Below are 26,272 nucleotides of genomic sequence, written 5' to 3' on the forward strand. Positions count from 1 at the left end.
TGTGTGCAAGCGTGGACTCGAGTGTGTGTAAGGTGGACTCGAGTGTGAGCAAGCGTGGACTCGAGTGTGTTTTTGAGAACATCCGTCTGGGTGGAGCATATGACCACAGCATGAGGAGGCAAGGGCTGGTTTTACATGCACTTGAGTGTGAGTCGACTAGACAACCTTTGGCTGAGGGCTGCTGGTGGCTGGAAGGATGGGATGAGTGAGCCTGTCATTTGCTCTGAATTGGAAAGGACACTTGAGGTGTCATCCAGTTCAACCTGAACCTGATGTGGGAGCCTCATCTCTGACACCTGTGCCAAAGGACCTTCCAATTTCATTAATTGCCTCCAGTGGTGGGGAACTCACCACTTGCAAATAATCCATTCTGTCGTTGGACATCTCTGGCTACTCATTAGAAATAAAACCATCACCCCTATAGAGTGCCTGCAGAGTCACAAGATACATCCCCATCCCTTCTTCTCTCCTTCCTTCCCTCCTTCCTTTTTTCATAGATATTTGCTGAGCCCCTATTATTTCCGGGCACTATTCTCAATCCTGGGAGGGCATCAGGGGAACAAAGCAGACACAGGCTCTATCCTCACGAAATTTGCAGTTTTGTTTACCTTATCTCACAACATCCCTGGGAGGTAGACATGGTGGGATTAGAACTGTACCCATTTAACAGACTGGGAAACTGAGGATGGTGGTAACGATGGTGACAGCAAAGATTTATAGAGGTCTGGAATGTGTCAGGTGCTTTACACACTGTATGGACTCTAATCTTCACATCAGCCATATGGGGTAGGCACTATTAATATCATCCTCATTTTATATGTGAGGAAACAGACTCAAAGAAACTGAGGCTGGAAGCTGCCTGCCCCGGGGTCACACAGCAAGGAAGTGGCCCACCCGTACTGCCTGTGGGATTAAGGCCCTGACACTTGCCAGAGCAGCAGAGCTGAGGCCCCAACTGAAGCAGCTGGACTGAGACCCCGGGCCCTTTGCACACCATTGGAGGGTCGTTCGGGGACCCTGGCAGTGTCCGGCGTGTGCAAGCTGACATGAGTGAGCTCCCCACCCATAGCCGTGTTCGCTCTTCCTCCTCAGCCCTGTCCTGCTTCATGCCAAGAGGACAGAAGCGGGTGAGGTTAGCCTCTCCCAGCAGTGATGTGCACTGAGGCTGTCCCTGACGATGTCCAGGAGTCATCGAGGTGGGGGACGCCAAGGGTAGCCTGCAGATTCCTTTGCTCCCGAAATCCCGTTGGGCTTCTCCATCCTGGGCTCCAGGAGCCTGGAGCGCAGATTTCAGCAGCCCTCTGCCGCTGGGCACGGGCAGCGCAAATGGGCTTCTCAGTGGCTGGATGGAGAGGAAACCCGCCCTCTGTGCCCACCCCCTCCTCAGCTCGGCCTCCAGTGAGAAGGAGAATTCTAAGCCCTAGCGGAGGGGTGGTGGAAGGCAGGAGAGATGGACCCAAGGACCAGGTCTCAGGTCCTGTCCCTGTCCCATCCTGGCAGGTGACCTCACCCCGCTCTCTGACTCTCTTATCTCATCCGATAAATGGGGATTAAGGAAGCCGGCTGCCTTCTTTAGACAAGGTAATCCATATCCTGGTGCCCTACCAAGGTTAGACAGAAGCAGCAATGAACGCAACCACCAACACGAATAGTAATGGCCACGCACGGATCATCAGAATCTTCGAAAGGTGCCATGCACAGGCTTTTCCCCAGCCCGAGCTCGTATTAGGAACCACTATCTCCAGAGCCCAGAGCCAATATACTGCATATCTCAAATATTAGTGTTACATTGGAATCACCCGAGGGCCTTTTTAAACATCAGCCTGGCAGGTTCCTGGGTCTGCCCCTGGAATTCTAGTTCAGTGGATGTGGGGTGGAGCCGGGGCTCTCTGGTTCTCCTCCAGCGTTAGTGGCTGAAGGCCACACCTGCCCAGAACGGGGGACACCACAGGACAGGTGGCAGGGTGCCCGGGGATGCTTCCTCTGTGCTACACGAACCGAGGCTGCCTGCGCTGGGTGTCCAGAGCATGCCACTGTGTGGGGAAAGGGACCCCGGTCTCCTTAGTGCACCACACAGGACTTAGGAGTCCCTGAATTTGAAGCGTTTTCGTTGTTTCTCGTATGCAACTTTCTGTGTTGAGGACCAGGACAAACATTTCTTCGAGTAATTTGTTTTAAAAGTCGGGTTTATTGAGGTATGATAATATAATATATACTATTGAGGCAATAAAAATCATTCGTCACCGAGTACAGTTCCATGTGTTTTAACAATGACACAACTGTGTAGCCACTGTTAGTTATGCTCTAGAACATTTCCATCACCCCTCCCCGAAATTCCCTCCAGCTGCTTTGTAGTCAACCCCTCTTCCCGCTTGCCACCGATCTGTGGTCTATCTTTATCGTTTTGTCTTTTCCAGAATATCGTATAAATGCAGGGTTTGTGTCTGGCATGCCCGGTTCAGCATACCGTATTTGAGATTCGTCCATGGCATGTGCGGGTATCAGTCGTTTGTCCCTTCTAATGGCCCGAGTAGGATTCCATTGTATGGAGGGATGCACCACGGTTCACCTTCCTGGGGTAACTTCATTGTCCCCAGCTTTCGTCCAGAAATGCGATCTAGCAAGAAATGCAATGTGTGGGGTTCCCATGCAGATCTTTCTGCTCTGGCTGCTTCAAAAGTCAGAGTAGACTCATTCTTCAGCAATGTTTTTTAAATTAGCTACTACATGCCTCTACCAGGGCACATGGTTCGAGTGTGTACAGGAATTACAAGAACCATAATGAGGAAAGGAAGACCCTCCACTTCCCTTCTGAAGGAGCAGCGGTGGGAATGTGGACCCAGAGTGGGCCAGATCTTCTGGTTTCTGGTTTTTCCAGAAAAGGAAGGAGTCTGGATTTTTATTTGCAGTGTCCGGATTTTTTTAAATGTTGGCAAGTAATTCAGAATGATTTTAATCACTGTGCTGGCCCTTAAGCCCCCACATCTGCAGGCCAGATTGAGTCTGTGGGTCTCTGTCTCATGGGCTGGGGCTTTTGCTGTGCTAGTGCTAAGGATGCAAAGAGAAAGGATTCTTGCCTCCGAGTTGATCACACACCAGTGGGAGAAACCGGGCTTGTAGAGCAGTGATTACCCACTGGGGTAAGGGTCCCAGGAGCCATGTAAAAAGATATTTTGAGAAGACAGTATTGTCCCTCGTACCCAGCACTGTCCCAAAAGGCTCCCCAGATGAGGTGACTTTGAGGTGAGCCTTGATGAAGGAGTAGGAGTTTGCCCATAGCAGGGACGTGTCATTCGGAAGGATTAACCTGGGCGAGGACTGTGGGCACGGAAGAGGCTGCCCTCCCTCCCTGAGAGAACGGCGGGTCAGCAGGTGTGAGTGAGCCCTTTGGGCACAGAGGTGGATTTATTATAAATTTCCTTCATGGATTTGACCCTGAAATACTGGTTTTTCAAATCAGGAAGTCAGCATGGCCCAGATTGTTTTGCTCTTACAACATATTCCACCAAAGACCTAACTGTCCATCGTACTGGAAGTCTTGCCATGTCCTTCGGTGGACACGTTGTGGTGCTATGTCCAGCAGCTCGCCCCTTTGCCTGGGAGGCCCGGGGCTCTGGGGCTTTCTGGCCCTATCTGTCAGATGTACTTGGAGGACCAAAGCCAGCTCCCAGGGGAGACTGAAGACCAAATTGCACAAACATGTAAATAGCTGAAAGACGGCACCAGTGGCCAGGGAGTTGGAACGATGTCATTAAGCCTTAAGGTTGGAAACACTGCGGGGAGGGGTGAAGGGGGTGTTCAGTGTCCTGGAGGAAGTGAAAAACCTCGAGATGAGTCCAGACTCACATTCTAAAGCCTTTAGACTGGTGGCTTGTCCTTCTCACTGAGCAGGGCTTTTAAAAATGCAGATGCCCAGGCCCTGGGACCAGCCGCCTGGGTTAACTCCCATTCTCACCACTAACTGCAGGAGCTTTGCTCAGGGCTGCAGAAGGAAGAGGGGCCCCGGGCATGCGGCAGCCCTCCTCCGGGTGAGGCAGAGCCGCCATCGTGGGGGAAGGGGTGGCAGTGTCCCCCATCGCCCCCACACCCAGCTGGGTCCGCACGTGGCTCGCCTCCCACCAGCTCTGGCATCTCAGAGGTTGTTCTGCAATGGGGAGGTCACAGAAAAGAGAGGTCCGAGGCGGGCCGGAGCTGTGTCCCATTCACTCACTTACTCACTCAGCAAGTGTCCGCTAAGCCTCCACCGTAAGGCCCCACGGGGGATGCCACCATTACAGCTCTGGTCCTTGTGCTCCAGAAACCTCCAGTCCGAGACATTGGCCTCGCGGTGCTGTGACTCTCACACAAGGTTGGCATAACATGGGCGGGGTGGCGCTAGAAATATAAAGTGTTCTGACGGCCCAGGGAAGGAAGGCGTTGATCTGCCTGGGACATCTAGGAAGGCTTCCTGGAGGAAGTAGCCTAGGGGATTCTATTAGACAACTCAGTTATTATTTGCTGAGTTGAACCTTGCGGGAGCAGCCTGTTCCCTTCATCTGCTTCCCTAGCCCTGTTTACTTCCAGCCTCTCTGTATTGGAGCCAACTTGATTTGCTATGTGTCCTCAAGTTCCAGGGGGCTCTGTGCTGGGGGGCTTTATTCACCCTCCCCTTGATACCCGCCGTCTTCTCTCCTGGCCCCTAAACTGGAAACCCAGCAGGAGACTTTGTACAAAGAGTGCCAAGGCTCCTGCCCACCGCCACCAAAATGCGCTGCAGGGAGGGAAAAAGGGCGAGAAGGAGTAGCTTGATTTCGGTGGGTGCTTTGTACATATGAGTAATACCAATCATAAATGTTCAACAATAACAATACACTAACATAATGACCAACACTGAGTGCCTTCTGTGTGCCCAGCACGTTGGGTGCATTATCTCGTTTAATTCCCACACTAGCCACCAAGTGCTATGGCCTGCTTGTTGAGCGATACACCCAGTGGAGCTGGAAGGCTTGGGTTCAGATCTCTCCTCCACCTCTTCTCTATGGGACCCTGGGCAAGTTACTGAACCTCTGTGCCTCAGTTTCCTCCCCTGTAATTAGGGGAAGATAATAGCACCTAGTATAGCTCTGAATCGCTATGAGGATTAAGTTAATGTTGGCAAAATGCTTAGAATGGTACCTGACACATAGCAAGTACAATGCTGTGTCAGATACATTACACATGCATTATATTGCTTCATCCAGGTTAAAACAAAGGATCGGGAACAGCTGAGTCGAGGGACTGTACAGTAGTTAAGTGTACTGAGCACATAGTATGTGCCAGGTAATGTCAGGAGCATTCTACGTGCGTTTTCTCACTTAATCCCCACATCAAGCCACCTCCTGTGGTTTGAGGAAGCACCACTAATAGCCCTGATTTGTCTGACAACTTGTGACAGTAGCCAGTTAGTGGTAGAGAAAGACCTTCAACCCCGGGCGGGATGAGAACACGGGAGGGTAGGACCCCCCCTGTCTCCCGGGATAGCTGTGTGGTTCACATCCAGACGGGGCAGGGAGGAATGAATTGGAATTGGGGGTGATAGAGGTGCAATAGCATTAATTAGCGTGAGCAGAGAAGAGCCCAGGGACTGAGACCTACCGGAAGGTGCTGGGTGAACCACGGGATTGTGCTGGGGAGTACTAAGTAGGTCTTGGTGTTTTGTGAAGTTGTTGCCCCCTGAGCTGGTCTGCCCCACATTGGAAGTTCTGCAGTAGTCAATGTCTGAGAATAGCATTTAGGTCAGAAACACAGGAGGGTAATTAGAAAGGCTCCATGAATGGCTGCCATGTACAGTTGTGCAGGTTGTGCCCTGCACAAGGGCACCTGGCAGAGAAGCAAGTCCAGCTCACGTTTCACTCACTAAGCTGTGGGCTCTGATCTGGGTCTACATCTGCCTAAAGGAAGGGGCACCATTTTTTATTTTCACAGAAGTGCCCTACAGACATGGGGTGGTCTTGACTCCAGGGGAGGGGGGATTAGAGAGACTTTATCTGTAGAGATGAGTCTGCAGAGGTCAGATGTTGCCAGTGGGCTGGTACCTGGGGAATCATGGCTTTGGTTTCCATAGTGACCTGGAGGCCCTGAAGCAAAGAACGCAGACTGGGATCTTGTCGATGGAAGACTGAGCAACTTCTGGGGCTTCCTAATGTGCTCACAAAGTGGATGGGGACCAGCAGAAGTGTCCGTGACAGGAGCAGCCCCTGTGGGGATCAGATCAGGAAGGTTTGGATGGGGCTGAAGAAGATGCTAACCCTGTGGAGTCAGGGAGGTTTAGGCTCTTGAGCCAGCAGTGTGTGTGTGTGTGTGTGTGCGCGCATCGTGTGTGTCACTACCATGAAGGAAAGGAGAAAGGGTACCTCAAAAAGCACGAATCCCGACGGACAGTGGGAGGGTATCCTGCCCAAGGCACTGCCACCCTTTTGGAGGTGCCCGGTGCCCACGTTTTGTCACCCGCTTTGCTGCCGTGTTGGAAGCGGGGAGGAAGGGTGCTGGTGTGTGTTTGCTCATCGCCCACCAGGCCCGGGCCAGATGTTTTAGACACATGACCTCATTTTCCCCTCCACCCCTCTTCCTCCTCCTTTCTGTAGCAATGACAGCTTTCAGTAGAATAAAAAAAGGGGGGGTGGGGGATCTCCTTTCAAGTCTCCACAGCCTTGCTGGGCCCGGGATGTGCTGTGTGGGGTTACTGTGTAGCAATAGGCACTATGAATCTGATTCTCGCTCCCGGCTGACCCCCCCGGATCCATGCGACTTTTCCAGCAAGCACACAGGAAGAAGAGGCAGCTGCCTCAGCCCACCCCAAGGAGCTCTGCTGGGAGAGGAGCGAAACCCTGGGAGGGCAAGGGAGGGGGTCCTGGTTTTCTTCGTCCTCTGGCAGAGGCCTGGGCTGGGTAGTGTCTGGGCCTCCTCGCCATCTCTGGGGTTTTGACTGTGGGGGTAACACAGAGCCCTCACAGAGACCTGCCATGGGCAGTGTCCAAAGACTCAGACATCCATTACCCCCTGCCCTTTCTTCTATCAGCTGCGATGCTTTGGGCTACAAGTAGCAAAAAGAGGTCAACCAAGAAAGACTCAAGCTGTAGGCATGTTTCTGTTTTATCGAACAAGAGGTCTCTGGGAAGGAGGACTACAGGCCAAGTGGGGGCTGCATCCAGGCAGTGCTCCAGGTGCTCAGGGAGGGTGAGTCCCCGGGGACAAGGTGGTCAGGGACCCACTGGGGCCAATTCATTATCATCTTGGAGCCAGCACCCCACACTGGAGAAAGTCCTGACATGCCCGCAAGAGGAGAGCCCCTTCTCTTGAGCTGCCAAAGATGATAGGTGTCCCTCTGCATTGCCGCAGTGGGTTCTCTGTTGGTTCTAGAAGCGGACCCTGTTATTGTTACTAATAGGAGGCAAGAGAGTGAGCGGCAGGCAGGCCTCGCAGGCTCCCAGGGGCAGCCACATGACCAGGCATCGGAAGCCAGGAATGACGTTTCAGATAAGCAAGTGCCCAGGATCCCGGGGGTGATCTTGTCTGCTCAAGCCTGGCCTTGGGGATCCTGATGAGATCTCTTACTCTGCCTCTTGCTTCTGCAGCCTCTTCCTCTTTGTGAAGGGACTGGCAGCACCCTCCACCACACGAACCCGCGCTCTCTAACCCCAGGGGGCGCTATTCACAAAGTCAAGTGTGCAGTGCACGGCCTTCACGGCCTTACCTGGCAGCCCCGACACTTGGACGCGCAGAGAAGATAGAGATTCTTTATTTTCTCCAAAGCTGATGTGCTCTCATTCAGAAGGCCCACCTCACAGAGTCACGGTGATAAAACACATTCAGCCTAGTCCAGCGGAGTCAGTCTGATTCAGTCATTTAAATAGTCTTGTGAGGTAAAGGCTCAGCCCCTTCGGGGTAATTTGGCTTCTGCTTGAATGATTCCAAAGGGCTTATCTTTCAGAGCTCCTCCTCCTCTGGCTCTTTTTCAAAATGACATCTGTGGATATAGATGGCTGAGGCTTATGTGACCTCGGGTGTCAGGGGAAGGGGGCCTCTGGTTCTGTGCTGGTCCTTACACGTGTCCTGGCTGATGTCCACTAAGGTGTGGCTGGTCTGTCCTATCCCAGAGCATTCTTTGGGCACCTACCACTGAACTCTGCAACTGACAGACTCATGGTCCATTTCTTCTTGGCCCTAATGACAGGGTCCATTCCCAGCTGGGCCTTTGTCTCATATCCATCTTGCCCCTGGCCTTTGATGCAGTTGGCTTGCCCCTCACAATAGCAACTTCTTGGTGGCATGTGGCTCTTAGACCTTCCCTGTCCTCCCTCAGAGGTGTACAGGGACTGATTGCTGGGTTCTCTCCACCAGCCAGGAGCTGAAGGGAGCTCAGGCTTGTACACCCAGCCCCCTCTGTTTGGCCATTCCCCTTGGCCATCTTAATCCTGGGAGGCCACATCTTGTTTGAATAGTGATCTCCTTCCAGAATCCTTTTTTCTTTTGTAAAGTAGGCTCCATGCCCAGCGTGGAGCCCAGTGTGGGGCTAGAACTCATGACCATGTGATCAAGACCTGAGCTGAGATCAAGAGTCAGACGCTCAACTGACTGAGCCACCCAGATGCCCCTCTTTCCAGAATCCTAACCAAGAAGTTGGAGGGAAACCTCTCCATCTACCAAGCACATTGCCCCTGAGATTTTGACCCGAGGTATGGAAAATCAGGACACACACCTGAACATGAACTTCGGTTCTGATTTCCCTTCACATTCTCCATCTCCATCTGCGAGGAGTGGGCTTTCCCTTTCCTGTGGTGTCTCACCAGAGTCAGCCAAGGGAGACTCTTCATTTGCTAACAAGGGAAGATGGGAGTCCAGAAAAGCCTCTTAGGTCTGGCTCTTAAGACTGTCGTGTAGCTGCAAAATCCTATTTTGGATGTCAGAACCTGCATTTTTTTTTTTTTTTTATTCCTGCTTTAACCATCCTAAGCCTTTCTGGATAAATGAATGCCGACAAGAGGAAGAAGGAGAAGGTCACAGTTAGCCAATGCAAAGGAGTAAAAGATGCTTACATATCTAAAAAGTAAAACTGACCCTCTAAATGCTTCTCTGTGTCAAGACGCCTGGGTGGCTCAGTCGTTAAGCGTCTGCCTTCAGCTCAGGGCATGTTCCCAAGATCCTGGGATCGAGCCCCGCATTGGGCTCCCTGCTCTGCGGGGAGCCTGCTTCTCCCTCTGCCTCTGCCTCTGCCTCTCTCTTGGTCTCTCATGAATAAATAAATATATAAAATCTTTATGCTTCTCCATGTCCTCTTCTCCATCCCACTTCTCTGGGCTTGTGGCTCCTTCCTCTGCCACCAACTGTTGGCTCCCTGTAGCTCACATGTAAACCCTCCAAGGAAGGAGCTGAGTGGTTGAACTAATCACCACTGAGTGTGGGTCTCCCCTACTGCGCAGAGCTCTGGAGCTAGGCTAGAGGCCCCTGTGGGACACAATGAGGCCATGTCCCTCGAGAGTTTGGGCAGCAGTGGCTATCATAGGGGAATCGTTGGCCAAAGATCCAAGAAGATTCCCCTGTCTTTGCCAGGTCTTAAATTAATTAGTAGGTTCTTTTTATAAGGCAATGAGTGAGTGAAAGGTAGAGAACATCATGAGACAGTCATCAGTCAGATGGTTTTTAAACAAAACCCTTTTTATTTTCTCAGTGACATTAAGTTTCATCAAAAAGTTTCTACTCTAGTTTCTAGACCTCCAGCTGATGAAGTTTTTCCAGTGTCTTGGAGGAAATGGCGACTCCTACCACACACACACACACACCGCACACACTCGCACACACACATCCCTAGGGGGGATAGTGGAGGGCGAGCAACAGAAAGAGTTTATCTCCAAATCAGCTGTGTGCATGTGGCCTGGTGTCTGCTTCTCTGTGGGCAAGCTGATGGCCCACCTTGTCTGTGCCCAAGATGATTACCAGTAACATGAAGGTCTTCAGCTTTCAGGGTGCCTGAGTGGCTCCCTTGGTTAAGCATCAGACTTCAGCTCAGGTCAGGATCTCAGTGATCTTGGGATCGAGCCCCACGTCAGGCTCTGTGCTCAGCGGGGAGTCTGCTTCTCCCTCTCCGTCTGCCCCATCCCCTGCTCGTGCTCGTGCAAGCAGGCTCTCTCTCTCTCCCCCAAATGAATTAAATCTTCAAAAAAATAAAAAGGTCTTCAGCTTTCCCGTTCTCACTTGGGACACTGAGAGATGGGTCGGCCTCCTCTGTTCTCTAACGGACTCTACTATGTAGCATGCAGACCGTCCTGCTTGTCCGTGGCCGCCCGGATTGCAATCTAGGTAAATTATCTCTCGGGAAGGAGGAGGCCCAGGCCCAGTGACCACATTACTCCCCCACCCCCCCCACCCCCGCCAACCTGCAACAGTTTATCAGCCTGTCTTTGCACTGCCAGGTGACAGGGAGCCAAGGTCTTGTTCTGTGAGGTAGGTGGTCCTAGGACCCCTGGCCACAGGGACCAACATGTGGAAGGGCTCCTCGGCAGGCCCCGAGGAAAGCTCGTGGGACTCTGCCCCACACGTGGCTCTGAATGCCCCCTTCCCGGCAAGCACACCTGACACATTGTTTCAGGAGTTTTCCGTGACAGGAGCAGCATCAGCCATGCGAGGTCTGACCACACATGTCTGAGCCCTGAAGTGCGCTGGCTTGGAGACGCCTGGATGGCAGATCCCGCCATGGGGAAGGAGCCCTGCGATGAGGGCCTGGACCAGGCACCCTGCACGTGGGATCCCCAATCATCCTAAGCATCAGGCAGAGCATTTTACAGGTGAAGAGCCTGGAGGGTCTCCCCAGCCCAGCCTTTAGCCTCAACTTCCAAACAACCTTTAAAAAAAAAAAGTTGCTCAGCCTTACCTAGCAAGAGACCAGAGGGCCACGGAGGAGGGTGTGAGAAGTCGAGATTGTGGGGAAAAGAGAATCAGGCTGAGAACCAGAAGTCTTGGGTGGAATGCCACCAGCCCTTACTGAGCACTTACTGCATGCCCGGCCTTGCAGCTCCGCAGTCTAGGAATGCAGAGTAAAGCCCTCGAGGAACAGTTAGGCCAGCTCTTTGATTCACTCGCCCTACGGCAGGATAGCTGTCAAGGGCAAATGAGATCACCTCAAGTACTTTTTAAGGAACAAATGGATTTATATAATAACTTTCGTATAGTAGTTCACACAACGCTCCCCACATGTCACTATTTCACGGGAACCTTACAACTATCCTAGGGAGAAGGTATGAATTCTATCCATTTCACAGATGCAGAAACTGAGACTCAGCAAAGCAAAGGGATTTATGAAAGGTCACAGAACTAGGGCTTCAAAGGGCACAGTGCTTTCTGCACCACAGCTCAAGGACTTACGTCCCCCCAGATCACCTGACAGCTTGTTAGAAATGCAGAGTCTCGCCCCCACCCCCCACCCTGGACTTCTTGAATCAGACACTCTGGAGGTGGGGCCCAGTGGTCTGTGCTTTAGCAAGCCCTCACCCAAGTTTGGGAAGCGCTGTTTCTCAACTTTTACATCTCTGCAGATCACCTGGGATCTTGCAAAACTGGATTCTGCTTCAGCCCTGAGTGGGGCCTGGGATTGCGCATTTCTGATCAGCCCCCAGAGAACGCCAGTGCTCTTGGCCCACAGATAGTACACTGAAGAGCAGGAATCACCTGGGGAGCTCGGTTCAAATGCAGATTCCCTGGTCCACTCCCAGAGAGCGTGATCCTACAAGCCGGAAGTGGGGCCCAACCACGTGAATTTCCACAGATACCTCCGGTGACTCTGAGACAGGTGGCCTGGGGCTCACCTTCTGAGGATCCCTTCTCTGGAGTTCAGGCTTGCAGACATCCACCCCAGCCTCATTTTCAAAGGTTTGCCTCCTCCACGCCCCATCTCCACTGGCCTTGAACCACCCATCTGATCCCCTGCCAAACTGTGGGTTAAGGGGTGTGAGTGGGAGGCCATCCGTGAGCCAGTGGGGCCCTCAGTTCCTCAAAATAGGTCAGAAGTCTGGCACAGACGAGGCTCAGTGGCTGCAAATAGAAACCATCTGTTGGGCCCCTGCTCTCCTCCCTCACTGGGCAGAGGAATATAGAACTCAGAACCCCAGTGGTGGGTGGGCGCTTCTCTGAGCAGGGCCTGCCCACCCCAGACCCTCCCACCGGGCCTGCCTGTTGAGGAAATGAGCAACCCCGTGTTGGACACAACCTTATCCTCTCACCCCGCCTCACCCCCCACCAATAGGAGTCTTGCAGATGTGCATCACATAACCTTGCTGTGTGACCTTGGACAAATCACTTTCCCTTTCTGGGCCTTCGTCTATAAAAGGAGAGGCTGGATTTTCATGGACCCAAGGGTGCTTTTCTGCTCTGACAGGCTATGGAAAAAGCCTTTCAACGTCAGCACCCACATGTAGGAGAAGTCGGGCCCCTAGAGAAGCAGACATTTCCTTCTCCTGGCTTTCTGCCCAGGTCGGATCTTACAAGTTGGCTGTTGATCCTGTAGATTTCCAGGAGGGGATGGGCAAGGTTTGTGATCTGGGAGTGCCAAGGGGGCTCTTGGAGGCTTTGAGGGGAAGTGATGTGGGCCCTCTTCCTTATTCCTGTCCTCATCCCTTCACTCGTTCGTGCATTTACTAAACATGTAGCAATACTGTATTCAGCCTAATGGTAAGCCCTGGACAAATGAGGGAGAATGAGACCTAGTCCCTGCCCTCCATCCCATCCAGTGTGATTGGGGAGCAAAGATGTAATGTAGATCCCAGGTGTCAGACCTGAGTTCAGACCCAGCGCCTCCATTTATGTGGCCTTAGAAGCCCAGGTGCCTCTGTCCTTGGGAATTATTATTGTATCTTTTCCTAGGGTTATTATCAGGATTACAGGATGTAATGAACATAAAATACTTGGCTCACAGCAAGCACTTAAACATTGGCTATTGTTATGGTGTGCTGAGCCAGGAAAAGGAGAGCACAGGACAGAGAGCCTGGGGTCTTCGGGAAAGACTTCCCCACTCGGCAGCCATCTTGAGGGAGGTGGGAAACTCTCCTGAAAAGCTCGGAGCAGTGCAGGCCGGCAGCCTTCTCCTCACGTGTCCAGTCCTGCTCAGCAGAACAGGAAAGACTGCAGGGATTCAGGGCAGAAGCCTGCTCCAGGAATAGACTTCATGTCTGGCTGGACTTGCATTGGGTGATGGGCAGTGGGCAGCATCCTTGGGAGCTGGAGCTGGATCCTCCCATCTGCAGGCTGTTGAGAAGGTGCCATCCCAACCACGTTCGTTCCCACTTTGATCTGCTCTGAGAGCATAAGGGAGACAGGACAGAGCTGGGAGGGATCCCTTTTCATGGCGGAGAAAGGCTTGCATGAGAGGCTCTGGGAATCCATGGGGGCGCTGGCCTGGAACTCAGGCATTCCACGTTTGCTGGGGGTGGAGAAAAAGTCATTGGGGTGACTCCAGATCATGGCCTTCCTTAATCCCCCTGCGTCCTGGCTGGGAACTACTGGGTATGGAGGTTCAGTTTGATTAGTCTCTGCTAGGATGTGACTTTGCGGGGCTAATCGATGTTCTGCCAGTGCTGTCCAGTAGAATTTTTTGCAGGGATGAAAACACTCTGTAATCTGTACTGTTCAGTATGGTACCCCTAACCACATATGGCTAGTGAGCACTCAAAGTGTGGTTAGTCTAACTAAGGAACTGAATTTTTAATTGAATTTTATTTTAATTAATCAGTCACACGTAGCTAGTGGCTACCACATGGGACGGTGTCGCTTGGCCTACTCCTAGGTACAGGGGCTAGAGCAGATATCCTCAAAAGCTGCCGTCCACGGATCCGCGCCTTCGTAACACGCCCCTCAGATGATTCCCGTGTGCAGTCAGGGTAGGGAAGCACAGGACCAGGGATCTGAGAGACACTGTACTGAGGGAAGTGGTTAACATCCCACAGCGTACGGAGTCTCACACCATCTATCCATCGGTCTGTCTGCCTTGCGGCCTCTACCTCTTTTTCCATCATCTGATTTCCACTGCTGTTTAATCCCGGACCAGCTACACATCCAGTCATGCCACAGTCATGGTGAGAGCATTTACACCACGGAAACTGGTAAATACTACCAACCAGGGCGCCCCCTCCCTCAGCGAGCTGGCTGGTAACCATTTACCAGCACACCCCTGCCCTAGACCCACTGGCAGGCACATTCTTTGAGTCTTTGCCATGTACCGAGCACAGTTTTAGGCATTGCTGATGCCACAGTGAGCAGGGGAGACAGAAATGCCTGCCCTCCTGGAGCTGACATCCTAGCGGAGAAGGGCACAACCAGATGTGTCAGATGCGTCGTGTGGTTGATAATGACACGTGCCTGGGGAGGGTCTCACTGAGAGATCGCCTTTGAGAAAAGACCTGCAGGAAGTGAGCAAAGCATTGCAAGGAGGGGGAGCAGCATCCTCCTGAGCAGGTCACATCACAGACAAAAGGAACAGGGTCTCAGAGGGGTTCGGGGCCTCATGCCAGGTTGGTGTGGAGCCAGAGTACGAACGTGGGTCACCTGACCACGGCCATGCTGTGGAGCTGTGAGCTCCAGCCTAACGGTGGAGCAGGGTCAGTGAGCCAGCCTCCTGCCTCCTGGGTCCCTGCTGACACTGGGTGTGCCGTGGGGAGCAGAGGATTCAGGGGCAGGCCCTACGGAACTCTCTGGAGGCCCAAACCCAGCGAATCCAGCAGTCAGAGTGCGGGTCAGAGAGAACACAAGCGGTCCAGCGTCTCTGTGCTGGTAGTTGCTCAAATGGCCACAGCATCTTCTCGGGAGTCCTGAAAGCCAGTGAGAACTTGGTGTCCTGGGCTAGACCACAAAGTGGCGGAGCTGTGTGGTGAGCCATTTGGCCCAAACACCTCCTGTGGCAGAAGGAGGGATTGGTAGAAGGCCCCCAGCAAGTGAGGGGTTGCGCCAGCTGGAATGCAGGTTTCTGGCATTTTCCTCATACCAGAGGTTCTCAAATTGGGCTCCACAGGGGCCCAGGGTTCCACAGTGTGGTCGCAGACCACTGCATGAAGGTGCTCCCAGCTTCCTTCTCCAGTTGAACACAAGCATCTCCATCTTCGCCTGTGTGCACTTTGGAGGTCTGAGTAATGCTCTGTTGAGAGAAAGCGTACCCCCGCTGAAAGGAAAGACCGTAGCCCTCAATCTCACAGAGAAGGAAACGGGCAGTACGACCGCCCGGCCTGGTGCACTTCGCAGGACCCCGAGCAACAGTCACTTCTGCTCCCTCCAGTCTGGGAACATGCGCTGGGTCCCTCCCGTGTGTCCAGCCCTGGGCTCAGAGACGGAGGAGGGCGGGTGAGCCCCTGTCGCTCAGGGACCCCGATCCTTGACCTGCCCCTTGTTATAGTCACGTGCTATTTGCAAAGCACGTCCCCCTGTGCTCTCCTGTCCCATCCTCAGAGATTCGGGACAGGGGTGCGGTCGACACCCACATTGTACCGAGGAGGACTCTGAGCCGGGGGAAGGAGGGTGGCTTGACCCACATCATGCAGCTAGTGATCCCCACAACATGGAAGAGGTCAGCCTTCCTCTGGCAGCTCGTGGACAGAAAGTGGCTCTCCCACAGATCCCGATGGGCTGCCACAGGGCTCCTGGGCTCCCTGGCTGACAGCCCTCCCCCAGGGATGTAGCCACGAGCTTCCCCCCTCACCTGAGTAAGAGACAAGGGGAAAAAAAAACCTGCCCTGGTACATTTTTGTGTTCCAGTTAAAGGACTGAATTTTAGTCATCATCATCTAGAAAATGCACCCACTGGCCACAATATATCATTTTTAGGATCGGAGGACAGGATACAATTTGCTTCCACGTGGAGTGTACATAGTGATTATCTCAAAGGAGAAAAAAGACAGTCTCCATTTCTTAAGAGGCTATAAGGGCCATTCAGCTGCGAAATGAATGCTTCTTCCTTCCGGGCCCTCCCCCCTCAGAGGGAAACCAGCATGGCGCTGGGCCCAGGGAAGGGCCGCCAGGGAGCCGGCCCAGCAGCTGCGCACATCTGGAAGCCAGAGCCTCTCCCTCCCTCCTCCTGACCCTCAGCCCAGCCCAGCCCCCTCCTGCTCCTGGCAGATCCTGGCCTCCCCAAGTAAACACTTAACTGAGGTCAGAGCCTCTCCCAGCAGGCCAAGGGGAGAGGTTGGAACTAGTGTTTGGCACGTGCCCAGCCTGTGCCTGAGACCTTGCAGGGTACTTTGGACTTGGTCACTTCACTGCATCCGGTGAGCGGAGTGACATTATTTGCGTTTTATGGGTAGATAAACTAATGCCCAGAGAGGTTAAGTAACTAAAGTCACACAGCTAACAAATTACAAGAGAGTGACCTCTGGATTCTTTCTGACTCCCAAACGCTGCCTACTCGATAGTTTCTTGACACTTCTGTAGCGTGCCCTGTGTTATATGGAGCCGGCGTGAAGGGATAGAAGTTGAGGGAGAGGCCAAAGGAAGAGAAGATGTGTATCATCTTGGAAAGAACAGTAGACTAAGAGTCAAAAGGTCTTGGCTGGTCTTGGCTCTGGCACGTTCATAGCTTGGGACTTCGGGCTAGTCTTGTAACACCTCTGAGCCTCGAAGTCATCACATCTGCACTATATTTGCAGTGAGGTTAGAGTACCCGCCCAGCTCTGCACATTGGTCAGCTGGGGTGGAGGGAGGTGAACGAGGTGGTGTCTAGACTGGGTCATGGCTATGACATGGGTGGGCTTCTTGGGGCCGTTCTGCAGGCACTGGTCCCCTTGCAGATACTGTGCCGTCCGCAGCAAGGAGAGCTGTACTGAATTCAGGGGCCTTGGCCTCCCGGCGTCAAGGGGCCCAGGGAACATGCAGGCTGCATGACTGCTAGGACAAACACTGCAAGGAAGGGCATGGACCCAGAAGCTCTAGTGGGGGAGCATAAGGACCAGACCCTCATCCTATGGGCAGGAGTGGGACATCAGCTTGAGAAGGCACCTCGAAACTTCAGGAAGCTGAAGTCACAGCCCTGGGGTGAGGTTCCTGAGGGAGACTCCAGCCTGTCCCATCCGGGGAGCTGGGCAGCTGCGCCTGACCTCGGCTCGCGCCCTGCCACCATACTGAGAGTTTATTCAACCGGCGTCACTGTGAGGGTCCTGCTAGACAGGAGTCCAGGACCAGGCCTGGGGTGGGGTGCACAGAAGGGGTTGGATGATCAGGTAACCCCTAAGCTAGTAACAGGAGAGAGAAAACACACACCTAAAGCTTAGAATAAGTAGCACTAATCAGCCCTTGGGACACCCTAGGGGGAGATGACAGTTGCCATGAGAGTGGTTGTCATTCAGGGTCACCACCGCCCAGCTGCCACGGCATCAGGCTCCCTGCCCTGGCCAGGGTGACAGAACTAGGACCCTCGCTGGGCACTCTGGCCCCCACGCCCCTTTCTATGACAACACAATGCCTTTCATAGAGGAGCTCTGTGATCTCATCTTGGGGCCAGAAGATGGGCTGGTCCCATCCATTATTCCACGCCACCCTAATCAGAGGTCATCCACCAGAATCTCGAACCCCTCCAGGGATGGGAAGTTCATTACCTCTCAAGGCAGCTTCCTTAACCACCTCAAGCAGCAGTAACCATTAAGAAAGTCCTCCCTTGTAGGGAGCTAAATGCATCTCAGTCTGTGCTGATTGTTCCTGAAAGGTTCAGAGAGACAGAGAGAGAATGTATCCCGCCCTCACTAGAATTAGCTGGGACAACCCACCAGGATCGAGGCTGTGCTTGGGGGCACGGGGTAAAAGGCAAAGGGCCAGGTTCTAGGTCATCTCTTGGCTGCCACACTGACTTCGCTTTGAGGTCTGGGCATCTGCTGCATCCCGGCCTCGGCATGGCCTCCTCCTCTGGCAGAGGGCGGAGTGCTTTCTGTTCCCTGCCCCCACACGCAGCCAGCTGATCTCAGAGTGAAGTCAGCCCCTTGGGAACTGCGGGTGGAAAGGTCAGCCCTCTGGGCCTGCGGTCGCCCTGCTTGGGTCCACAGTGCGTGTCGGTGCCTGATCCGGCCTCCCAGGCCTTCCAACCTTCTGTCCACCGCCCTCCAGACCCTCAGTGCACCCAGCCCATCCCTCCCTGCCACCAGTCGGACCAGGTGCATGTGACTCGTTCTCTCTGCCTTCTCCTCTCCATCCTCGCCCCCACCAAAGCCGAGCGATGAATAACAGGGTCCTCTTTCACTTGAATCGAATAAAAAGCTTTACACCTGACTCCTGAAGTTTACGGGGAATACGGGAATGACTTTGAAGGTGTCACAAAGCAACATGAGACAGGTCGCTGGGACGTTTTATTACACAGCTGACTTGGTGTCTTCAAAAAGTCAATACCACGAAAAAGAAAAAAAGAAAGAAAACAACAACAACAACAACAAAAAACCAAAAAAAAGTGATGGGAATGTTCTAGATTGAAAGGAGGCAAAAGAGAGATCACCACCAAATGAAACCCATGGGACTAACCCGTGGCTCCCCGTCCTGGTTGTTCACGATATGGAATAGCTGTAAAAGGCATTTTGGAGCATTTTGTGTATGGATTGGGTTTTCGATGGGATTGAGGAATTGTTAATTTTCTTAGACGTGATAATAGTAATGTAGGAAATTGTCCTCCTTTGTAGGAAATGCATGCAGGTGTAATAGGAGACAAGAGTCATGTGTGCAACCTCCTTTCAAATGATTCCACAAAAGAAAAAAGAGACAGATATGCACATGTGCACGCGTGCGCTCAAACACACGGCGAGAAAAAGAAACGTGGCAAAATGTTAATGACGGTTAACCTAGGTGCTGGGTGGTTATTTTACCATTCCCCCAACTATTTTTATGTATTCAAATCTTTCATAATAAAAGGTTTGAGAAAACCTGATCTGGGCTGCAGAGTCAGAAAGACCAGGTTCAAGTCGCCCCTGTGCTCGCTAACTATCTGAAGTTGGGCTGGGTGTTTCCCACCCTGTACAAGGAGAGCCGGAGCTCCCCCACGGGGATTGTGTGCAGCCCTGTGCTCTCTGGGTGCCTGGTACAGGCGGACGGCCCCCACCCCCATGAAGCCCACCCTGATCCCCCGCTTCCCTGACCTCCCATCCCCATAGCACTTCTGTTCCGCAGTCTGTTTGCCACCAAGCGACTGTCCGACCACCACGAACGTGTCAGGTAGGGGCTTTATCTTCTCCGTATTTGAAAGCAGGATATGTGCCCATGCTCTCCTGGGCCCCCTCAATGGCCTGGGCCCACAGGAACAGCAGTGGCATCGTGAATGGGACTTGCACCTACGTTATCTCATTTTGATTCCTCAAACAACCACATAAAATGAGAAATTATGGATCTCATTTTAGAAATGGAGCACCTGATGCTCAGAGAGGCAAAGCGTCTTTTCCAAGGTTAGCAGGAGTCCGAGTGGGGAGTGGAAACCCAGGGTCCAGCACTCTGCCGTGCACTTGCTGTGGGCCCGTGAGGGGTGGGGCTGCAGGCCCAGTGATGAGGACCACGATCGGCAAGGGCCCTTCCGAAGGCCCAGCTAAGAGATCCAGCCCCAGCCTACCCACCAGTGGGAAGACACCAGCAGCGAACTTGCTGAGAACAAAGCCCTTGGAAAAATTCTCCTCCTAGGAAGCGGGCTGGCATCGTCGAGGGCCTGCTGGGGCCCAAGCTCAGGATGCAGGCTCACTGGAAGAACAGGCCTGCTGAGTGCAGGCCCCACGCCCCAGGGCTGGGCTCAGGCCCCCCAGGATGCTGGGCTGTGAGGGGCACCAATGGGTTATGTTCAAGGAGAATACAGGTGCGCCTACTAGGAGCCTTGACCACAAATGCTTCTTTGTGTACATACGCTCTGGGGAATGGGGCAGTGGGGACATGGGATGGGGGGAAGAAAGGGCAAAGAGGGGGGACAATGCAGGAAGGGTGGGGGGAGAGAGTAGGGAAAGAGTGGAGGAGAGATGGAGGAGGAAGAGGTGAAGTCAGATGGGAAGATTGATCCAGGTATATCCAGCACCAGTGGGCTCCACCCAGGGAAACATGGGTGTTGTAGGGAGGGTTCCGGAGAGCCTGTCAGGTCAGCTGGTCTCAATGTTACCGGAGCTCTGGAACTAGGCATTTCTCTGGAGGCCCGTGTGGATCCCCCCACCATGGCAGACCCAGGCTAGAAGCCCTGAGGACCTGGGTGCAGGCCCCACCCCCGAACCTGCAAGCCTCTGGGGGATTCAGAATAAGCAGGGAGTAGAGGTTGGGGGCTGCACAAAGCCCAGCCCTTCCTCTCCTGCCGCATATTCCGCTCTGTTAAGTGAGCATCCAGAGGGGTGCCAGGCCGTGCTATGCATGTCACGGCATCTTGGCATTGACTCCTCCACACTCTTGGAGGTAGTGGGGATTATTAGCCTCCTTTATGTAAGAGCAGATGGAGGTAGCTCAGAGAGGTTAAGTGGTTTGCCCAAGTCACACAGCTAGGCAGCAGCAAGGATGGCCCTGCATCTGTAGCCACATGGCTCCCAGTCTGGTTCTTGTTACCCTTCCCCTCACAGCACCCATGAGACCCTACAGTGAAGCCTGCGCTGAGGAGGAGTGTAGTGCTGGGCCATTATCAACAGGCCTGGCTCAGCCCATCCCAGGTGCCAGGCCAGGGGCTGTGCTTGCAGTGGAAAGAGAAACTGTTGTCCGGCTCACCAGATGTGGGCTAGGAAGTGGCTCCCCGAGCCTTGTGTGCTGGGGGAGGCTGAACCGCACCAGCTGTCTCCCCCTGGGTGGTGGGGCTCCCTTTGGAGAGGGGCTGGACCTGTCAGGGGCTGGGCGCCCAGCAGGTCTCCCCATGGCATCTGGGACTCATGTGGGCTGCTCAGGAAGAGCAGAGACCAGTCTGCAGTCCAGCTCAGAGGCCCTGGGGTCACCACCTGCCGTCATGGAGCTGAGACTATCTTCCCGGGAAGAGAGAGCCGGGAACACAGTGGAGACTAGTCCCTGAGGGAGAGATGCTGGCTGTCCAGGGGCTCTGAGGAGTCTGGGGCTGTGGAGTCGAGCTGAGTTGGGCCCTCAAGGCTAAGGGTGGGCTGGGCAGGGAAGAGGCGTAAAGGCTTTCTGGGCTGGGAATGCACCAACAAAGAATAGGAGGTAGAATTTCTCTTTCTTTCTCTTTCGTGGGAACTGTGGAATCTAGAATGTTCTACCTGGAAGGAACAGAGCAATTCCTAGCAGTCCCATATCAGATTGAATTCTTGCCAGGTCTATGCTATATTTTTCATACTGTATTTTTTGTATTTGATTCATTATTTTTTAATTTAGCCTTATTAGCAGTAATATCTATGAAATCATGGATTTGGCATGCCAAGTTTTATTATTTCTAATGCAAATTAAAATAAACACCTAACTACTAAAATTAAACACTTCATCTCTGTACCGTGTAAGGGGATCGCGAGTGAGCATGTGGGACCCCACCCTGGGCATCGCCGATGTAATCCTGATGCGGAGTTGATGCCCTGAATGTCCAAGGGGCTTGCGTGAGGTCATGCAGCCAGCAGTGCTGACCGGGCTCCCGTCCATGTCCAGCAGGACTTTGTCCTGAATAGTCCTGGTAGACCTGGGCAGGGACCAGAGCAGGCAAATTGGAGTGGGTGGCGGTGTGGGCCAAGGTGGGAAGGGAGGGAGGAGTGGTGAGCAGGGAAAGCAGGGAGAAGTCCCCTGGCAGGGTGCACAGTGACCCCGGGCAGTGGAGAAGGTGGGGGTGGGGGACCCCCGGGGGGCTGGTGGGAAGAGGATTTGTCTGCAGGTGAGAAATCCCTCCCCCGCACTCCGAGAACCTCCTTATTGGATCTGAACTCCTTCCTTCAATGAAGAGAACTTTGCGGCTGGGCTTCTGGCTTTATTTAAATCAAATGCAAAGTTTTGTTTTCAGATTCTCAGAGTTGGTGTCTTGATTCCGTAGTGGTGCTTCCTTTTGTTTTTCCTTCCCGTGGAAATTTCCTGTAGGGAAATCACCCTTGCCTCGTTCTGTCCCGAGATGCGGTAGGAGACAACAGGAGAGTTGGCAGGAAGGGGAAGGCATTGGTCATGGCAAAGTTGGGCCAGCAGCGTATTCATTTACAAAGTGCTGTTGAGCTCTAGCTGTATGCTAGGCCCTGGCTGGGTACTGGCAGGTGGCCTGTCGCACTTGGAGACACGTCTACCCCGACAACACCTACTCGGGTTCCGTCTGTGAAGGTGACCATTTGTAGGGCTTCCCTTTAGGAGGCGCCATCCTGTAGCAAAGCTGGACTCCATCGTGGGCTGCCCACTCGGTCCTCCAGTCCCCCTCGTGCACATCTCTGTTCTCGGCTGCATGGCATGGAACACGCATGCAGTAGGGGCCAACTGGTTGCTTGGTTGGAACCTGTGTTATCGATGGCAGGTAGAGAGGGGGTTGGGCTCTCAAACTTCAATGCACTTCTATTGCACTGGGCATTTCCTGCAGGTGGGAGAAAAGCAGAATTAAAATGTTAATTTCTGGCCCCATCCCCCAAATATTGGGTTCAGTAGATCTGGACCAGGACCCAGGGATCAGCATTTCTCACAAACAACATGCAAGGCTCAGATGATTTTGACACAGGTGATCCTTAGACCACACACTGAGAAACCTTGCTCCAAAGGGTATTCTGACACAGGAAAGAGTCTCAGATTTCCAGTCAGGAGACCTGTGTTCAGGGCTCTATTTATGAGCTGTGTGGCCTTGGACAAGTGACTTAACCTCTCTGTGCCTGATGATGATGATGATGATGATGATGATGATATATAGGACTAAGAGATTTCTGAGGGTGCATTTGTGGATTAGAAGCTCTAGAGAGAATCAGAGGAGGGATGATAATGGATGGTTGTTTGTCTCTGCACATAAAGGGGGACATCCCCCCCGTCCTCACCAACAGCAGTGTTCTTTGTCTTCGTGGCCTCCCAGCCTCCTCTGTCTGTACCTCCCATACTGAACTGAGCACAGTCTTTGATATGCAGGAGGCTTCCCATACGTGTTGTTGGGGGGGTGGTCTGCTCTGTCACATGCCATGTCCCTAGCAAGTGAAAGGACCTTCCATGTTTTCTGGAAGTGCGATGGGAGTGTGCACCAAAGGCAGGAAATGTATGAGTTCTGTCCCGAGATGCGGTAGGAGACAACAGGAGAGTTGTCTGTCCTGTCCCCTAGCACAGGGCCGGGCCTACAGAGGGCCTGGCATTCTTGGAGGCTTCCTCCCCTCTCTCCACTTCCTTCCCCCCCAGTGCCCAGCCCAGGCCCTTCCGGAAGCAGTGACCTGCCTGACCCTTGTCTCTCCTGGTCCCTCACAGATGTCCTGGCGTCCACAGTACCGTAGCTCCAAGTTCCGGAACGTCTACGGGAAGGTGGCCAACCGGGAGCACTGCTTCGATGGTATCCCCATCACGAAAAATGTGCACGATAACCACTTCTGTGCTGTCAACGCCCGCTTCCTGGCCATTGTCACCGAGAGCGCGGGAGGTGGCTCCTTCCTGGTCATCCCCCTGGAGCAGGTAGGACCCGCACCTCCCTAGCCCCGGCAGCTGTCCAGAGCAGGGAGAAGCCCTCCTTGGTCACTGTTGGGATTGTAGCCTCCGTTTCTCTCTGTGCACCCCCCCCCACCCTTTTACTGTCTCATCATGTGTCCGGTGGCTGTGCCCTCCCCAGTGTTTTCCTGAGATTCTCCAGAACAAGCGCAGGCCAGGATCCAGCAGACCTGAGATCTGTTCCCAAAACTTCCCCAAAGATTGCAGTTGGACAAGTCACTTCCCTTCGGATACATGGGGCTCCCATTAACACTCGGGATTGGAACATCTGATCTCCAGGTGATCTCCAAGACCGGGTCCCGCTCCGCAATTCTGTGTCCTGGGTTGTCCTTTTTGGTGCGGAGCTGGAAGGGATGAAGACCCAGCCATAGGCACACGGGGCATCTGCAGAAATTACACACTCATTAAAAAAACATAGCGAGTTCCCCACTGAGAGGCTGGAAATAATTTACCTTCCCTCTCATCCCCACTTCCTAGCTAAAGGTTTTCCCCCTTCTGTGGCTGCCTTTGTGAATATAGCAAATTAAATCTGCAAAGCCTAGATCATGAAATTTTGAAGCTCTGCATTCAGGCAGAGTCCCTGGAGGCCCGTGGGAGGTCACGCGCCTCAGGGAAAGTGCTCGCTGTCAGTCTCGCTTGTTTATGGCTGAGCTCTCCCTTCCCGGCCTGACTCATCTCCACTCCCACCCTCCGCCAAACCGCTCAGGGGAGGAGGAGGTACATGCGGAAGGAAGCCTTAGTTCTCGAAATCTACCGTCAGCTGGTGGTGGAGGATGGATTTTTCCAGTCTCTCCTATCCACAGTGGGAGAACACAGATTTGAGAAAGCCTTAGGCCATAGCCTCCCTCCCACCAAAGGGGCACAGCCACAGTGACACCAAGAGGTCTGAGGACGGAGCCCGATGGACAGAGAGGTCTGAGGAGCCATGGCCTTGGTGGCAGGAGGTCTGGGTTCTGGTTGGCTCTGCCACTTGCCAGCCATCTGATCTTAGGCACGTCACTTACCCTCTCTGCACCTTATCTTCCTGTAATAGTAAAACGAGGATGCTGAATCCTCCGTCTGCATGCGTGATGTTGGCATGGAGTGAGATGGTAGACATGGAAGCTCCTCGTGAACCACATAGCATGTTAAAGATGTTTGGGTATTTTCCTGGGAAAATCTATTAGCTCTGCTCATGGCCTTGGCCTATAAATGCCCTCAGCAGCTCTAACACATTCGGAAGGATTCTGAAATGTAGCTTGTCTCCCCTCTCAAACCAGATGGGCTCAGATACTTATCTACCTTGGGGACCAGCTAAGCTCCAGCCACAGCAGGTCCCCAGCCACGTGTGGGTTGGTCCATACAGGGGCTCAAGTCCATTGCTGGCACCCTGTGATACTCCACTGTGTGGCTTACAAAGGTCAATAGCCAGGACCTCACGCTGTAACAACGATTAATTCCAGATGTGTTAAAGGTCTAAACATTAAAAGAAAAGAGAAAGAAGAAAAAAGAAGAAAAGAAAAAGAAAAGCTACAAGTATATTATAGGAAAAGAGAGTATTTTTTAAATCATGTAGTGAGGAAAGGCTTTCTAAACAAGACAAGAATCCCAGGACCATAAAGGAAATGATTAATAGATTAGAACAAATTTGTTAAAAAGGTAAAATTTCTATACTACAGTAAGACATGTAAGGAAACTTAAAAGCAAACCCCATAACTGATACAGACAAAAAGATCCATGTCCAAAATAGATAAGCGTTCCAGAAAAACCAATAAGCAAAAGAACCCTGTAAAACAACAACAACAACAACAACAAAAAACAGGCAAAGGATATGAATAAGCAGTTCACAAAAGATGAAAATAAGTCTTTTAACCTACTAAAATAGGAAAAGATTTAAAAGAGTATCTTTGGTATCACTGAGTGTGTGAGAGAGCAGGTGCCCAAATACATTCTTGGTGTATTTGTTGTATTTACATCAAATTTACAGGTAACCTGGCACTAACTATTAACATGTAAATGCGCATGTCCCCTGGCTTAGCAATTCCACTTCTAGAAATCTATCCAACAGAAATATTCTCAAGTATACCCAAAATGTTTGTAACATTTTTTAGTGCTCCATTTTTTTTTTTTTTACAATTTATTTTCTACAGAGATAAAGTTTCTCTCTCAAATTGCTTAAAAGTTTTGAAACTCTTCTTCTCAGTTTCTGTAATGGTATCAAAGAGTTTTATATTATCAGTGGCACTAGTCTAGAATATGATCAGATTTTGTAAACATTTCAGGGACAGCAGGGAAAAAGGTACTCTACAGAGTGTGAGACTCTGCATAGAGATAAACAGTGTATTTGAACACATGCATATATGGCCAATGCATACGGAGCTTTTCAACTTTATTTGTTCACATTTTGTGATACATTGTGTTTAATTTGAGTGCTAGGGACCGGGGGTGATAGCTCACTCTAGCAGTTGGTTTCTGTTGTTTTCTCTGAATCCAATAGATTTTCACTTTCGTAAGTGCATGATGGTTCGTGCAGCACTTTTATAATAATGCAAATTGGAAGCAACCTGCAGGTCTATCAATAAGGAAATGTGTGAAAGAATTAGGGGACGTCCACATAAAGGGATACTAAGCAGTCATCAAAATTGATGATGTAGAACAGTTGTTCCCAAGTGCTCAGCTCAGAATCATTTTACACTTTTTAAAAGTATTGAGGATGCCAAGGAGCTTTTACTTAGATGGGTTCTAT

General features: G+C 52.3%; 1 protein-coding gene across 1 annotated transcript in view; it reads left to right on the forward strand.

The window, feature by feature from the left end:
* The window catches only part of CORO2B (coronin 2B), a 126,488-nt gene that overhangs the window by 42,612 nt on the left and 57,604 nt on the right, over positions 1-26,272 (forward strand). The window contains exon 2 of the mRNA XM_021693938.1: positions 23,314-23,514. Coding sequence (XP_021549613.1) covers positions 23,314-23,514 — 201 coding nt within the window. The remainder of the gene's footprint in view (positions 1-23,313; positions 23,515-26,272) is intronic.

Source organism: Neomonachus schauinslandi, chromosome 9 (assembly GCF_002201575.2).
Source record: "Neomonachus schauinslandi chromosome 9, ASM220157v2, whole genome shotgun sequence".
NCBI classification, from domain to species: domain Eukaryota; kingdom Metazoa; phylum Chordata; class Mammalia; order Carnivora; family Phocidae; genus Neomonachus; species Neomonachus schauinslandi.